The sequence below is a fragment of the Cynocephalus volans genome, chromosome 11 (assembly GCF_027409185.1).
Source record: "Cynocephalus volans isolate mCynVol1 chromosome 11, mCynVol1.pri, whole genome shotgun sequence".
Classification (NCBI taxonomy): Eukaryota; Metazoa; Chordata; class Mammalia; order Dermoptera; family Cynocephalidae; genus Cynocephalus; species Cynocephalus volans.
In genome coordinates this window covers 61099213-61114240 of record NC_084470.1, presented here as the reverse complement: position 1 = coordinate 61114240, position 15028 = coordinate 61099213, and the positions used below count along the sequence as shown (strand labels likewise).

Here is a 15028-nt window from a genome sequence, read left to right as displayed (position 1 = left end):
GGTCCCTTCACAAAAACAACGGAGCATGTCTCCTCACTGAGGGTTGCTTCTCACCCATCAGGCTCTGAATTTTGGAAAAGTCTGTGTTATCCTTTTATAGACCTCTCATATTCATATCAAATTCTGTACCTTGCTTTTAATGATATCACAAAGCGATTCCCATTGTCCCATCTCCAATATCTTTATACTATTACTGGTCCTTTTTTTTTTTTTTTTTTGTCTTTTTCGTGACCGGCGCTCAGCCAGTGAGTGCACCAGCCATTTCTATATAGGATCCGAACCCGCGGCGGGAGCATCGCTGCACTTCCAGCACCGCACTCTCCCGAGTGCGCCACGGGCTCGGCCCACTATTACTGGTCCTAATGTCAATCCTCCACCCATCCATTAAATTATCATTCATTAAGCATTTACCAAGTTCCAGTCACTGTTTGAGAACCTGAATATATAGAGATGGACAAGAGAGTTAATACCTCTGATGAAGTTTAAATTTCATCTTCCCTCTACCCATTCATCCAATATTATAATTATACTCTGCCCCATTCCACATGGAGAATTAGAGCAGCTCTTGGGGCCAAAGTTGTCTTTCCCATCTGTCAAAGTGATCATAACATTCTTACCTGTGACATATCTTTGAGTATTTGTAAGCAACTAATTACACTGACTTTCTAACACAACAAATACAACCAAACTATCTTCCTTCAGGTTTTTACTAGTTCCCATTCGTCTTCCACTCCTCTCCTTTCTTTTCATTCATTCTTTTTTTCCCTTCGATTTCTCTCCTTCCTTTAGCAATAAGCCACCTACCCCCTCAGACATGTCCTTGGGCTATTAGTAGACCTTATATACTTGGTGTGGCTTCTCTCAGGCCTGGTAGGAAGGAGAGCTGCCAAGTTTCACCTGGAGCCAAGAGCAAATGAAAGGGCCGCTACCTATCACAGTTAGTCTCTGCAAAGCTGTGCCTGTTACCAGATGGTACTTTAAGTCTGGACACCAAGCACCCTCTTGGGTCCTTGTCTTCTGCTCAAACCAAATATACTCTTTTTTTTTAAGAACTTCTCCTACTCCATGTGGACAGCCTAGCCTCCTACATTCTTAAAACCTGGCCACTGGCCTTCATTTTAAATACACTTAAAATTTTATTCTATAAAAACTTAATAAATGGTGTAATAAAAACCCATTCTTGTTCCTCGTTTCTTTATTTATACTTTCCTATAGATTACAAATTTTCTATAAAAAATACGCATTTCTTCTATTATCATAAATATATAAAAGAAATATCATTAAAATAAATTCCTCCCTCATCCATACCTGATACATATCTTTCCTTCATTCCTTCCCTACCTCCATCACTCCCTTCTCATCAAAGATCTTTTTTAAAAAGAAAAAAAACCAGGGCTGGCAGGTTAACTCAGTCAGAGTGTGGTATTGACAACACCAAGGTCCAGGGTTTGAACCCTGTTATCGGCCAGCCACCAAAAAGAAAAAACAACAACAACAAAAAAAACAAACAAACAAACAAACAAAAAAAAACAAAGAGGAAAGAAAATGGGCAAAAGCATTATTTGTTGAAACCTGACCTCTAAAGTACAATTCTACCATCCCACAGGGCTCAGAGCTCTCGTGGGCAACATTTACCTCTTGTATATGCTGACCTCATCTGGCACAGTGTAGAAATGCCATATGGATGGAATCAAGTTGCCAGGAAGTTGACAGAAAAGTGTGAATGAGCAAGCTACCTCTCAGTCTAGGTCTGCCTCCCTGTGCTCATGCCTGAGGACCCTTAGAAAACTCCCAGGAATCCAGAATCAATACTTTTTGATAGAAACATGGCACACAGGACTAGGGTTTCTGGTACTACAGATAACTGTATTTTGGGGTAGATTTATGGTAGTTAAACTTTATAAAATAGCAAGAATGTGTTGTATTGAGAAGCCTATTGAGCACACGCAGGCCTCCATTCACTTTGGCACCTTCCTGTCACTGATGAAAGCATCTCTGATTGAGAAATGTACAAAGCAGTCTTTGCTGGTCTGCCTCTGGCTAAAAGTAACACAAGACTAGGGCAGATCTGAGGATAGAATGGGTGTGGGGCCACTACCAGAGAGCTGGTCTTGACAATGGAGAAGATGCTGCTGAGAATTCCTGAGCAGATTAGCAGCTCTTTCTGCTGCCTCAGGTGAAGGTGAATGTGATGGAGAACCACAGGAAGCAGGATTCGGCGGGATTCTGGGAGAGAAAACACAAAGGTACAGAAGCCCTTCAGAGGAGAACTAGCTACTGCTGGAAGCCAGTGTCATTGTGGGACTTAGATGTCACAAAGCAGGTAGGGTTGAGACTGGAGCAAAGGTGGAAGTAATCCCCTGCCCTTACAAGGGTCTAAAAGCCTGTTGCCTGGAGATTATAAACCATCCCACAACATTGTTCTTCCATCTTTCTTTCCTTTGCTCTCATTTTAAGCCCCAGCATCCATGGCATTTTCTGCAGGATAAATAGTAGTCTGCTTCCAACTAGAATCTCCTTAATGAGTAGCCTACAAATTAAAAGCACAGTTTACAGTGAAAACTCCATTTAAATGGCACACTTAGTATGAATTACATTGAGTGCACTTGCAAACTTGATATGGATTACAGATTGTCCTTCTTCACCCCTGTGAACATTTACCTTGCCACAGCCATCAGCCTGCTTCCTTTTCCCCACAGGCGTGTTAGATTGCTGCTAAGTGTGTCCACAGCAATGAATGGAACAGAAGCATGACCTTTGTCTTGTCATAAGCCTTTGATAATCAGTCAACATTTATCACCAATTTCACTGCATACATTCAAATGTTTTTCTTTTCCTTTCTCCCCACAGTTACCTGAATAGCATTTTCATCAGGAGGTGACTAGATTTACAACCATAAATTCAGGAGGGTTCAAGCTCCCTTATTAACTCATTCGGAGACCCCAGGCAGGCTGATGACTCCTATGGACTTGATTTTTCTCATCTGTAGAATGGGTTGCTAATGGCCTCTTTTAGATTTTCTTCACAGGAGTGGATAGAAGACAAAGTGAAGCACAACTGTGAACATGTTTCTAGTGCCCTATACTCCTCTGTGGTTAGTGACTGTGTGACCCAAAGGTCCCATCATTATCTGGCCAGCATGGTTCAGTCAGATTATCAGTAACACAAATAAGTCATAGGATTTTGGATTGATTGTTCATATTTGACCACAGTTTAGTGTTCTACATGAAATTCAGAAAGAAAATCTTTTTCCAGCCAAAGACAAATTACATGACATAAAGGATCTTGGTGCGGCCTTGCCAAATACTTAGAATGTGCTCAAATAGAGTGAAATAACAGCTATTTTGTGTTTAAAAGGCTGCTTGGATAAAAGAAAAGTTGATACTACATTTTGTAGATCAAAATACCAACCTAAGAGGATTTATAACAACCAATAGCTGCTTGTTATTTATTTATTCCTGGAAGCTGCTGAAGAAGAGACCAAACTGGTATGCTGTGAGAATATGTGTTGGTTAAATGACACCACTGGTAAAGAACCTCTCACTCCAGGTAAGATGCTGTGATGTAGGCATTCAATGAAAGTGAGATGAAAATATACGTTTGGTAGTGGCTTGTCATCTCAAAATTCAATTACATGATTCAATGCCATACAAAGTTTAAGAAAAATTTTTCTTATGTGATTGTGTACAGCAGCGAGTTCATGCAAAGGCAGTAGATATAAAGTATGTCAGTGAAGGCAGACTGCTGTTCTGTTTCCTATATATATTCTGAAAGCATTTTCTTCAAGCAACGCACAAAGCTTGCACAAGTGCAATGGCCTCAGTGACAGTGTGTCCAAATCATTGATAAAATCTTCAGTCCAGGTGCTGGAGAAAAGAGAAGCATTTACCATAAACAGTAACTGTTGGAGAAAGAAGACTTTCTTGGTGGCAGCTTGAACATCACCATCAACAATACCCTACACTGGCAGAGCTAGGTCAAAGGAAACATCTATTTAGTATTGCAAATATGTGTAGCACTAAGCTGAGAAATTATTGTTCTTATACTTTAAAAGTCAAACCTAAAAAATTAATCACCAAAAATTCTAATTATAAAAATTCTAGTAATAATTGTTTTGCTAGCATTTCAGATTTATTTATGTACCACAGAAGTTTATTCTAGGACAGTGATATTCTACTTAAAGCATCAGGCCCATACTGATCTTAACATGTGACCATTGAGTATTTGGTGCTTCTGCAAGGGATGAATCTATAGGTTCTTTCTGAAAGGGAGCCTAGGATGCTGATGTATTAGTTAGGCTATACTGATCCCTTTGGGAGCGTAGAGGGTTCCCTGTCCATTTCTCCCTCTATCTTTAGCAATTCCTCCCAAGAGAGAAAAAAGGAATCTACCTGACTGGTGTGACAAGAAAAGAAGAAAGTACAGGGTCCTCAGGGTCCTCTTTCAGGGCTTCCCATTTCCTTGGCTTATGTTTATCTCCTTGGGCTGGACCCTTCTCTTTTGCTCCCCCTCTTTTCCCTCTGACTTCCCATTCTCCTGGGGGTGTGGCAGGCTCCATTCTTGGCAGCTGGCTGGAGGTTGCTCTGCAGGCCATCTGCTATAGATTGAATGTTTGTGCCCTCCCTTCCTCAAGTTCATATGTTGAAAGCTAATCCCCACTGTGATAGCATTTGAAGGTGGGACCTTTGGGAGGTGGAGCCCTCATAAATGGGATCAGTGTCCTTTTAAGAGAGATGTCGGAGAGCTCTCTTGCCCCTTCTACCATATAAGGACACAAAGAGAAGATGGCTGTCTATGAATTAGGAAGTGGGCCCTCACCAGACACTGAATCTGCTGGTGTCTTGATCTTAGACTTTCCAGTCTCTAGAACTGTGAGAAATAAATGCTTTTTGTTTATAAGTCACCCAGCCTATGGTATTCTGTTACAGCAGCCTGAATATACTAAGATACCACCCCACTGGCACGCCCCAGGATGTGGTTACTTAGGAATAAATTGTGAGAATGCAGCCTAGGTCTTGGCTGCATTCTCTAACATAGTTTAATTAAAGCTCTGCATTTGAAGGGTCATAGGTTTCTTACATGTCAGTTGATAAACGTGATCCTTTGATTACCACTTGGTTATTACCTTGGAAGGGAGGAAAGGCAAGTCTGATTCTCATCCCAATTTCATTTACCTGAGAAAGAAAACAGACGGCTGTCCACTGTCCTGGCGATGGACTGTAGCTTGACCACATCCATTGACTGCCCGATGTGCACAGTGCTAGGCATGCTCCCCAGCGTCCCTCTCACAAACTCTGCCACCTCTTGCACGGTGAACATTTGCAGCAGTTCATCAAAGATGGTTGGGAAAGAATTAAGGAGTGCTGCCTGTAGAAGCAAGTGAAGCTGTGGTTAGCTAAGAGTTAGGTATGTGCCTATCTTGCATGCTCAGACAATGATACAAGGTGGTAAGAGGTTGAGGAGTCATTATAGCACCCTCCCCTTGGGTGGGCTCTTCCCTGGTCCTTGACTCTACCCAGCCCTAGAGCACCTGTGGGACACAGAGCAAAGAGAACCAAAAAGGGAAACAAAACAAGAGTTTAGTGGGGCCCAGGCCACTTAAAGCTTTCATAACTTGCCAAGGCATTTCCTGGCAAAGGGATGTAGTGGATTGAATTATGTCTCTCCAACATTTCCTGAAGTTTGAATTGGGTCCCCCAAGTTTTTTGTGTTAGAAACTTAGCCTCCACTGTGACTATTAAGGGTAGGAAATCCTATTATGGTAATTGAAAGGTGGAGCCTTGAAGAGGTGATTGGATTGCAGGACCTTGCAGTAGTGAATGGATTAATAATGGTGGTCAGGGGCATGGTTCTGAAGGCTTTAAAAAGAGAGTGAATGAGGTTACTCTCTCTGCTTCCACCATCTTGCAATGTGAGACCCTTGGGTCACTGTCACCACCATCAGACGGACTTTGAACTTCCCACCCTCAGAAACTGTAAGCAATAAATTTCGTTTTTCTTTATAAATCACCCAGTTCCAGGTATGTTGTTATACGCAACAGAAACAGACTAATACAAGGGGTATAAAGAGAAATGTGCTCAATGTGGCTTAAGATCCATAACTGTTTTGCTCATAAAATAAATTTTTTCTTTGTCTCTATGATCAGACTCTTGACTTTCCAACTTTGATCCCAAACTCACACAAGGAATCTCTCAAAGAAAGTACTGCCGAGCAAGCTGAGTGTCTTTAAGCAACACCAACTGAACTCTGCTCACAGTCCTGTAGCCAGCAATCCAGATCTGAAAGGTGGACCGTATCCCCAGGATGAAGATGTTTATTTGCAACAATAAAATCCGAAGACTTTGTAAGTTATTTCTTTCATATGTGATGCCTGGTAACCTCAAGTATAAATCCAAAAGAGTGGGGAATGTGTGGATTTAGTCAGCCACAAACTCTTGAGGACTGCTGATGATGCTGGCTTAGAGTTCAGTGACCTAGACGGCCCAGGGAAGGGGATTAGGAACAAAGGAGAGGGGGAGAGAGTGAGAGGGGAGAGGGAGAGAGAGAGAGAGAGAGAGAGCGAGAGAGAAGGTTTCTCTTCTAGGATCTGAGCTCTGGCAGACCCATGAGGTGGCCTCTTAAGGACAATCTGATGATATAATAGTTCCATAGCCTTTGGAAGACAGAGCACTGTAGGAGAAAGAGAATGGGTTTTGGAATTAAACAGACAAGAGTTCAAATCTCAGGTTCACCACTCACCTGCCACATAAACTTTGGTGAGTTACTGCCTAATCCTCAGTTTTTTCATATATAAAATGGGAATGATACTATTACTTATCTCCTGATACTGGTATGAAGAAAAAATTAGGTGCATAAAGTTTCCAGCAGAGTGCCTAGAACACAATAGGCCTTTAATAAATTCTGATTCTTATTCTTTTCTCTTGTCTAAATGGAAGCAGCGTGAAGGAGTCTTTTCACTTCTCAGCCCTCTTACACCATTAACCCAAGATTTACAAAGGGAAATGGAGTGCCATCTTGAGACAAAACGGTGTGAACTCACTCTTCCCAAGTGGCATGTTGGGGAGGGAAGGCTATTTTTTTTAACTGCTCCATTAGGCACTAGACACTGGCCTAGAGCAAGTGAAAATTTATGCCATGGAAACAGGCCTGTCATCCTGTTCAGAACAGGCCAAGTACAGAACTTATATGAATTCTATTTGCAGATTTACAATTCCCCGGGATACCAAGGAGATTGTTTTGCAGTAATTAGAACCAGCACAAAAACATATTATAAGCAGCTTAAACACAAAAGACAAAGCGGGGGGGTGGGGGTGGGAGGGGAAGAGTAGGTGCTTCATAATCAATAACGAACAGTAGCTGATTTGCTCTCTTAAGAGCAAATTGTCTATACTTATGCACCAGGACAGAAGGACACTTATACCCTGACATCTTCTAGTGGTCATAATCAAAAGTATAAAGTCTAATTGAATAATATACTTGCTGAGAGCTCTGAAAGTTACAAAACACGAGCTTGGCACCAAAGAAGCAGAGCTGACCCCAACACAGGTCTAAGCTGAAAATAAGACTAAGCTATTTATCCTGATGTGGTAGGAGCATGCCATTGAATCCAGGGCATTGCCAAGTTCCCTGAAAGCATATCTGCCTTGCTCTGTTACTTCTTCCAATCTCCCCATATTTCTTTTTTTGGGTGAGAGGAGGAAGAGGTGTCCTTGATCCCTGCTGGGAGAAGGGCAGGGAGAGGAAGATGAGTTGCTTGGGTATTTAGGAAGGGAGATCATGGAAGGAGCCTTCCTTACAGAGGCACCTGGGAACTCTGAGGAATTCTTTTATGGGGTCTAGCTCCCAACTGATCTCCTGTCCTCTGGGCCAAGGGGTCTACAGTCAATTGGCATCAAGGGGCAACACAGAGGCAAATGGAAATCTTAAGTGAGACAGGGTTTAAACGTAACACTTAACACTAACAAGACACCTGGCAGTGACTGAATAAATGGACATGAGAGAGACTGTCTGATTTTTGCTGACAGGTTTTAGAGTAAGAATTGGCTTCAAATAATCAAGGATATATAATCAATCAGATAAAATTATGACATTCATTTTATAACAGAAAATAACTCCCTTGTGATTGAGTAATGAAACCCTGATTCATTTCTAAGGTGAGGCTGTGTGGAAAAGGTCATCGATTAGCTGGCCAGGCAGTTTTAATATTAAAAAAGCAAGTTTCCTTCCCACATTGATATTTCTAATAGAATCTAATCCCAATTCTTAGCCAAAGCTTTTTAATTATTCCTACTGTTTTTTCAATTTATTTTATTCTTAACTTCTGAAGTGGATAAGTATTAACCTAAATTTTCTTTAATTAATACAGTGATTAATTAGGAAACAAAATTCCCTATACATTCCAAATATCTTCTATGAATAAGATATTCATAAAAAACTAAATAGCATGGTAGCTAAATAAATTTAGTCTAAAGAGAGTTCACAGGAACAAATTTGTGTTTCTCTACCATAAAGCCACTGAACTGTTTTATATCTAGCAGCTGAGGCATAGCTGGCTTTGAAGTTAAAGCAACATTTTGTTCTATCAGGTATTTCCTTATAAATCACCCCTTACCCAACATATAGGATTTTGGCAGGGCTTCTTCAACTTTGGAAGCCAGAGGACAAAGAAACCACTTGCTAAGAAAGGCAAGGTATCTAGCAGGAAAGCTTCCCTGCAGCTCACAGACCTGTGTGAAAAGGAGTGTTTCTGAGTTTCTGCTGTCCAGACTAAGCACAAATCGGATGGACTGGAAAAGTTCTTGAATGCTAGACCGGAATTGCTCCTCTTCCATTCCACACGTGGCTCGTGAGTACAGGATCCGTGACTGAACGATGAACTTGAAAAGGTACTCCAAGGCCTGGAAGTGTGGGGAAAAAAAGTGATGGAGAGATGTTGAAGATGCCCAAGAACTCATGCAGCAAGGATCTAATGGCAAAGTAACAGCAAATACTACACTAAAATCAGGTGATGGGCAATTCCAACTATGAAGAAACGCACTTTATTTTTTAAAAATTTTTTGTCAAAAATCCAAATAGTCACTAAGCAGCAGCTGTCTTCTTACTGAGAAAATCATCAATTTCACAACTATTTTCTGAGGTTCTGGAATTAAGGAGCCATAGACATGAAACTCATAGAAAGAGATGAATTCGAGAACATTCAGGATGAAAAGAAAATTAAGCTTCTCTGTATTTTTTTCAGGTCTGGAAAATAAAAGGCTCCAAAGGGAAGGATGTAAGAACCACTCAAATTTATTGCAAGAAGGAAGAATCCTTTAAGGAGTTTCCTGCATCTTTGAGATATAGCTGGGGCCTGACATAGTGCCTCTCTTCTCACTAGGGGTCACAGAAGTCTGAAGAAAACTTGTCCCAGGTTGCACAGACATTGGTGGGCCTGATATAACCACTCTCCACCCTGTTCCAACCAGGACTTCTGCCATAAACAGTTCATGAACAATACAGAAGACGAAGCTCCTATAAAATGGTTTGGGAGCAGAATCTGATTCTGAGGAGTCCCTGCAGCTTGGTCCATGCTTACAAGCAGAGTAATTTTCTTTTAAGAGAACAGATTTAAGACCCAAGACTACGTTTTCTAATCAAAGAAATGCCACAGATTTCCCAGACACTGGGAAGGCAGAGACAATGAGGAAAACTTATCCACAGATGAAACAAATGGATCTCAGTTACTTCAAATATATAAAAGGAAACAATTCCTAAGCTACCTTTCATGATCTATCTATCTGTCAAAAGGCTGGGCAAAGCAAAGCTTAATATTTTGTGGCCCCCACAAAATTTAGTTGGCAATGAGGAATGTTAGTTTAGAAAAATGTGTCTTCCAGGGCTTGCACCAGAAGCTTCTGTAAAAGAAATTACAGTGTGTGGCCTCATCTCCATAAATGTTAAAGCCTCTGCTCCAGTAGCCTTTTAATACTTGGTCTATGAAGAACCTTAAAAGTCTGTTAATTTCTAAATCCAGATACTTGCAGGCCAGACTCTGCCACTGCTCCAGTATGTCTATATTTTGGTGACTCTTCAGGCTCATGGAGCAGAAAATATACAGTTCTGAGCCAGCTTCATTTATTAGGTTATGCCAGTGTGAAATCACTGAAGTAGGAGGTATTTTCTATCAGAATAAAGAAAATAAAATGTGCATTTCCCAAACCAAATATCAGGTACCGAGTCTGACCTTCTCCTTTAGGTATTTTGGTTTTATAGAACAAGATGACTTGCTGGGCTCAGCTGAGGACAAAGGACAGACAGGGTCAATGTCCACTGACACCGTGGAGTCCTTGTAGATAAAGGATAGAATAGATCTCTTTGGAGCAGGCTACAGAAGTCAGGAAAGCTTCCTCATTTAAGTCACAAAGTCATACAAAAGTATGCTCAGACTTAGAGAAATTCACCAAAACTATGGCAGGCATAGGAACACAGAATATGAGCCTGCTGAGCATCTTACTGTCATATGCCCAAGCTGAAGAAGGGGCAAAAAGGATCAGCGATTCTGTGGAACACTGGAAATAAAGACAGGAAAATAAGTTAGATTTTTTTAAAAAATGAGATCTTAGTACACCTGAGAGGTGGGAAAATCTAGTTATGTGCTATAGTCCTCTGATTTTAAAAAGGAAGATGTTTTCCTCATTACCATTGCCAGGTTTTTTTTCAGTTTTAAACAGCTATTACAAGAGATGTATTGAACAACATGAAATGTCCACTATATTCAGAGAGGTAGAACCAAACAGTAAAGTCGCTTAGGCCCTACGAGCATGAAGGCTTAGTTTCTCTATTAGGTTCCAAAATATAAAACACCTCACAGAGGAGCACCAGGCTGGTGTCAAAGAAAGCCCTGTGCAAACCTGTATGCGGGCATAAAAAACTTCCACTCATCTATCAGCACCCGACTTTCCCTTTCTCCACTCCTCTTGATTTTTAGGATCAGCACCAGCTTGGCCAGGACCAAGAAATGCTGGCCACCTATGACAGACTCAACTGGGGAAGAAGAATGGAGTAAAAGGTGAGTGTTTGATCCTAAGGAATTTGTTCAAAGGTGCTCCCAACCCTATGTGGAGATACTGGAGCACTTAACTGTGGCTGAAGCAGCTGCCTGTCTTTTTTCCACTTAAATTAATAAACCTGGAAGAAAGAGATCCTAAAAGTTACTAAAACCTTTCTATCCCCAAGAAGATCCACTGTACCTTCTTTATCCTCCTCCTGTCTCCCTGCTAAGGAATTGATACAGCTCAGTAGTGAGAAGTGCTGTCTTTTTGGAACACCTAGCCAAAAGCCATTCTCAAACCCACACTGATACCCCCCTACAGGTCACTCACATGGGAACAAACAATATAACCAAGTAAGAAGATAAAGACTTGAACTATCTTCATCTTCTTTAGTAGAACTTTTTTTAAAAGGTCATGATTCTGAAAGTGAAAGGAATAATAATAATAATAAAGAATAATAAAGAAGTTTCCTGGTCCACAGCTTATGATACCAGAATGACAGGTGTCAGGCCAGGAGAATGCATCTTACGAAAAAAGGATGAATATAGGATTGGATGAAGACTTATTAGTTTGGTCAAAGGGACTTGTACACTGAAATTTGATAAAGACGGGAAAGTGGCCTGATAAAACCTTAGTGTTTCATGTATTAGAGAACAAGTTTAAAAAGGCAAAAAACAAGTATAAAAGTACCTCATAAAGTGCTCCCTCAGATGGAACTCATCCTTTTCCCCACCCAGATCTGATCTTCTCCTTAATTCTTTTCCTCCATAAATGGCCGGGGTATCAACCCAACTGATCTAGCCAGACCCCTTGGAACCAGCCTCAGTTTCCCCTTTCTCTCACCTCCCACAATCAAGCTAACATTTGAAAATCCCTGCTTTAGTTACATCAGCCGTCTTTTGGTTCCTTGAAAACCCAACCTCTTTCGTACCTATGCTTTTAAACACGCTGTTTAAATGCTGTCCCCCAGCTCTGGAATGCTCATCCCCCAGCTTTTAACACTGATTTCAGCTCAGAGGTCACCTCCTCAGAGAGGCTTTCTCTAAGCCCTTGATCTGAAGTAACACCTTCTCCCCAGTCCATCTCATGATATTCTTTATTTCCTTCATAGTACTCACCAAGTTTTTTTTTAAACTGACTTTGTATATTTATCTGTTTTACATATTTATTGTCTGTCTTTCCTTCACTTGACTGTAAATACTATGAAGGACCAGTCTTTTCTGCTTGGGCCCCTGCTGAATCCCCAGTGGCTAATACACTGTCTGATACATGATAAGTATCAAACAATACTGACTAAATGAATCACTGAATGAATGATTCTTAGGAGAAAACAACTTCTGTGATGCCTTCTCCAGTATCCTTAAGCAATTAATTTATGGACTTACATAGAATCTTTTGCATTTAACTCAACTTTTACCCCCTCAAATATTGTTTTAGGCACCTGACAGGTGCTGGGGTTCTGAGAAGAACAGAACCCAGGCCCTGCCCTCACATCACACTTATCCTGCAGCACACCTGTGTTTGAGTCTTCCTCCCCTCAGGACAATGAAGATGTGTTCTTCAAGGAGATGGCCTGGTCTTACTCATCTTTGCATCTTAGCACCCAGGAAAGATGGTGACTGCTCAGTAGACATTTGTATGAACAAGGACAAGAAATGAGACTTGTGGCCTCATATTTTTACAGAATGTGAAGAGAAGAGGTAGGGTAAACCAGAATCTATGATTTCATTTTTGTCAACTTCGATCTGACGATGCTTGAGGAAACATGTGTTACACCTGTTGCCACGTGGACAAGAAGAACAAAAACACAGGCCCAGTACTTAAGGCAGATGATGTGATAATAAAAGGGAACAGAGGAAAAGCAGAACTACTTTGCTGCCATTCTTCTTTTACTGTTAATTGGAAAGGGTGGAAAAAATATGGTTAAAGAGCAACTAAAAAAAAAGTAACAAGGACAAGAAAGACAGGGACAGAAAGAGAAAGCATAGCCTTGCTTTAAGTATGTTTCCAGAGGACATAACAGCTTTCTGAAAACCGTTGAGTGAAAGAGGTATCAACATTCTCATGCATACATGGCTTTCTACAGCAGCAGTAGCTGTGAAAAGAAGTTACCAGACAGTGGCGTTGACTCACAGTAAAGACAGTCTCCTGTCAGTTGGAGCTACCAAGCAATGCAAAGGGGCTGCATTGTCAGGGAACCTGTCCAAGCAGGGGCACTGATAATGGTCCTGACTATGGAAGACCCCAGGTTCTTCCTCAGGCCAAGGTTTTAAGATGATTATCTACCCAGCATATCCACATACAATGCATCCACTCAGCTCTTTTTACTTGAAACAGTTCCAAAAGACGTTTAGTAACTACCAAAGAAGGGTAATAGTATTAGAAGATCTTAATTCTTTTTTTTTTTTTTTTATTTTTTTTTTATTTTTTATTTTTTTTTTAATTTTATTTTGTCGATATACATTGTAGCTGATTAATGCTCCCCATCACCAAAACCTCCCTCCCTTCTCCCTCCCCCCCTCCCCCCCAACAATGTCCTTTCTGTTTGCTTGTTGTATCAACTTCAAATAATTGTGGTTGTTATATCTTCTTCCCTCCCCCCCCCGATTTGTGTGTGTGTGTGTGTATGTGTGTGTGTGAATTTATATATTAATGTTTAGCTCCCTCCAATAAGTGAGAACATGTGGTATTTCTCTTTCTGTGCCTGACTTGTTTCACTTAATATAATTCTCTCAAGGTCCATCCATGTTGTTGCAAATGGCAGTATTTCATTCGTTTTTATAGCTGAGTAGTATTCCATTGTGTAGATGTACCACATTTTCCGTATCCACTCATCTGATGATGGGCATTTGGGCTGGTTCCAACTCTTGGCTATTGTAAAGAGTGCTGCGATGAACATTGGGGAACAGGTATACCTTCGACTTGATGATTTCCATTCCTCTGGGTATATTCCCAACAGTGGGATGGCTGGGTCGTATGGTAGATCTATTTGCAATTGTTTAAGGAACCTCCATACCATTTTCCATAGAGGCTGCACCATTTTGCAGTCCCACCAACAATGTATGAGAGTTCCTTTTTCTCCGCAGCCTCGCCAGCATTTATCGTTCATAGTCTTTTGGATTTTAGCCATCCTAACTGGGGTTAGATGGTATCTCAATGTGGTTTTGATTTGCATTTCCCGGATGCTGAGTGATGTTGAGCATTTTTTCATATGTCTGTTGGCCATTTGGATATCTTCCTTAGAGAAATGCCTACTTAGCTCTTTTGCCCATTTTTTAATTGGGTTGCTTGTTTTCTTCTTGTAAAGTTGTTTGAGTTCCTTATATATTCTGGATATTAATCCTTTGTCAGATGTATATTTTGCAAATATTTTCTCCCACTCTGTTGGTTGTCTTTTAACTCTTTTAATTGTTTCTTTTGCTGTGCAGAAGCTTTTTAGTTTGATATAATCCCATTTGTTTATTTTTCCTTTGGTTGCCCGTGCTTTTGGGGTCGTATTCATGAAGTCTGTGCCCAGTCCTATTTCCTGAAGTGTTTCTCCTATGTTTTCTTTAAGAAGTTTTATTGTCTCAGGGTGTATATTTAAATCCTTAATCCATTTTGAGTTGATTTTAGTATACGGTGAGAGGTATGGATCTAGTTTCATTCTCCTGCATATCGATAACCAGTTATCCCAACACCACTTGCTGAAGAGGCAGTCCCTTCCCCAGTGAATAGGCTTGGTGCCTTTGTCAAAGATCAGATGGCAGTAAGTGTGTGGGTTGATTTCTGGATTCTCTATTCTATTCCATTGGTCAGTGTGTCTGTTTTTATGCCAGTACCATACTGTTTTGGTTATTATAGCTTTGTAGTATAGCTTAAAGTCAGGTAGTGTTATGCCTCCAGCTTCATTTTTTTTGCTGAGCATTGCTTTGGCTATTCGTGGTCTTTTATTGTTCCATATAAATGTCTGAATAGTTTTTTCCATTTCTGAGAAAAATGTCTTTGGAATTTTGAT

General features: G+C 40.7%; 1 protein-coding gene across 1 annotated transcript in view; it reads right to left on the bottom strand.

The window, feature by feature from the left end:
• The window catches only part of DOCK3 (dedicator of cytokinesis 3), a 390304-nt gene that overhangs the window by 72375 nt on the left and 302901 nt on the right, over window positions 1-15028 (bottom strand). Inside the window, exons 23-25 of the mRNA XM_063113398.1 lie at window positions 8728-8898; window positions 5175-5367; window positions 2099-2226 (exon numbers count right to left, since the gene is read on the bottom strand). Coding sequence (XP_062969468.1) covers window positions 2099-2226; window positions 5175-5367; window positions 8728-8898 — 492 coding nt within the window. The remainder of the gene's footprint in view (window positions 1-2098; window positions 2227-5174; window positions 5368-8727; window positions 8899-15028) is intronic.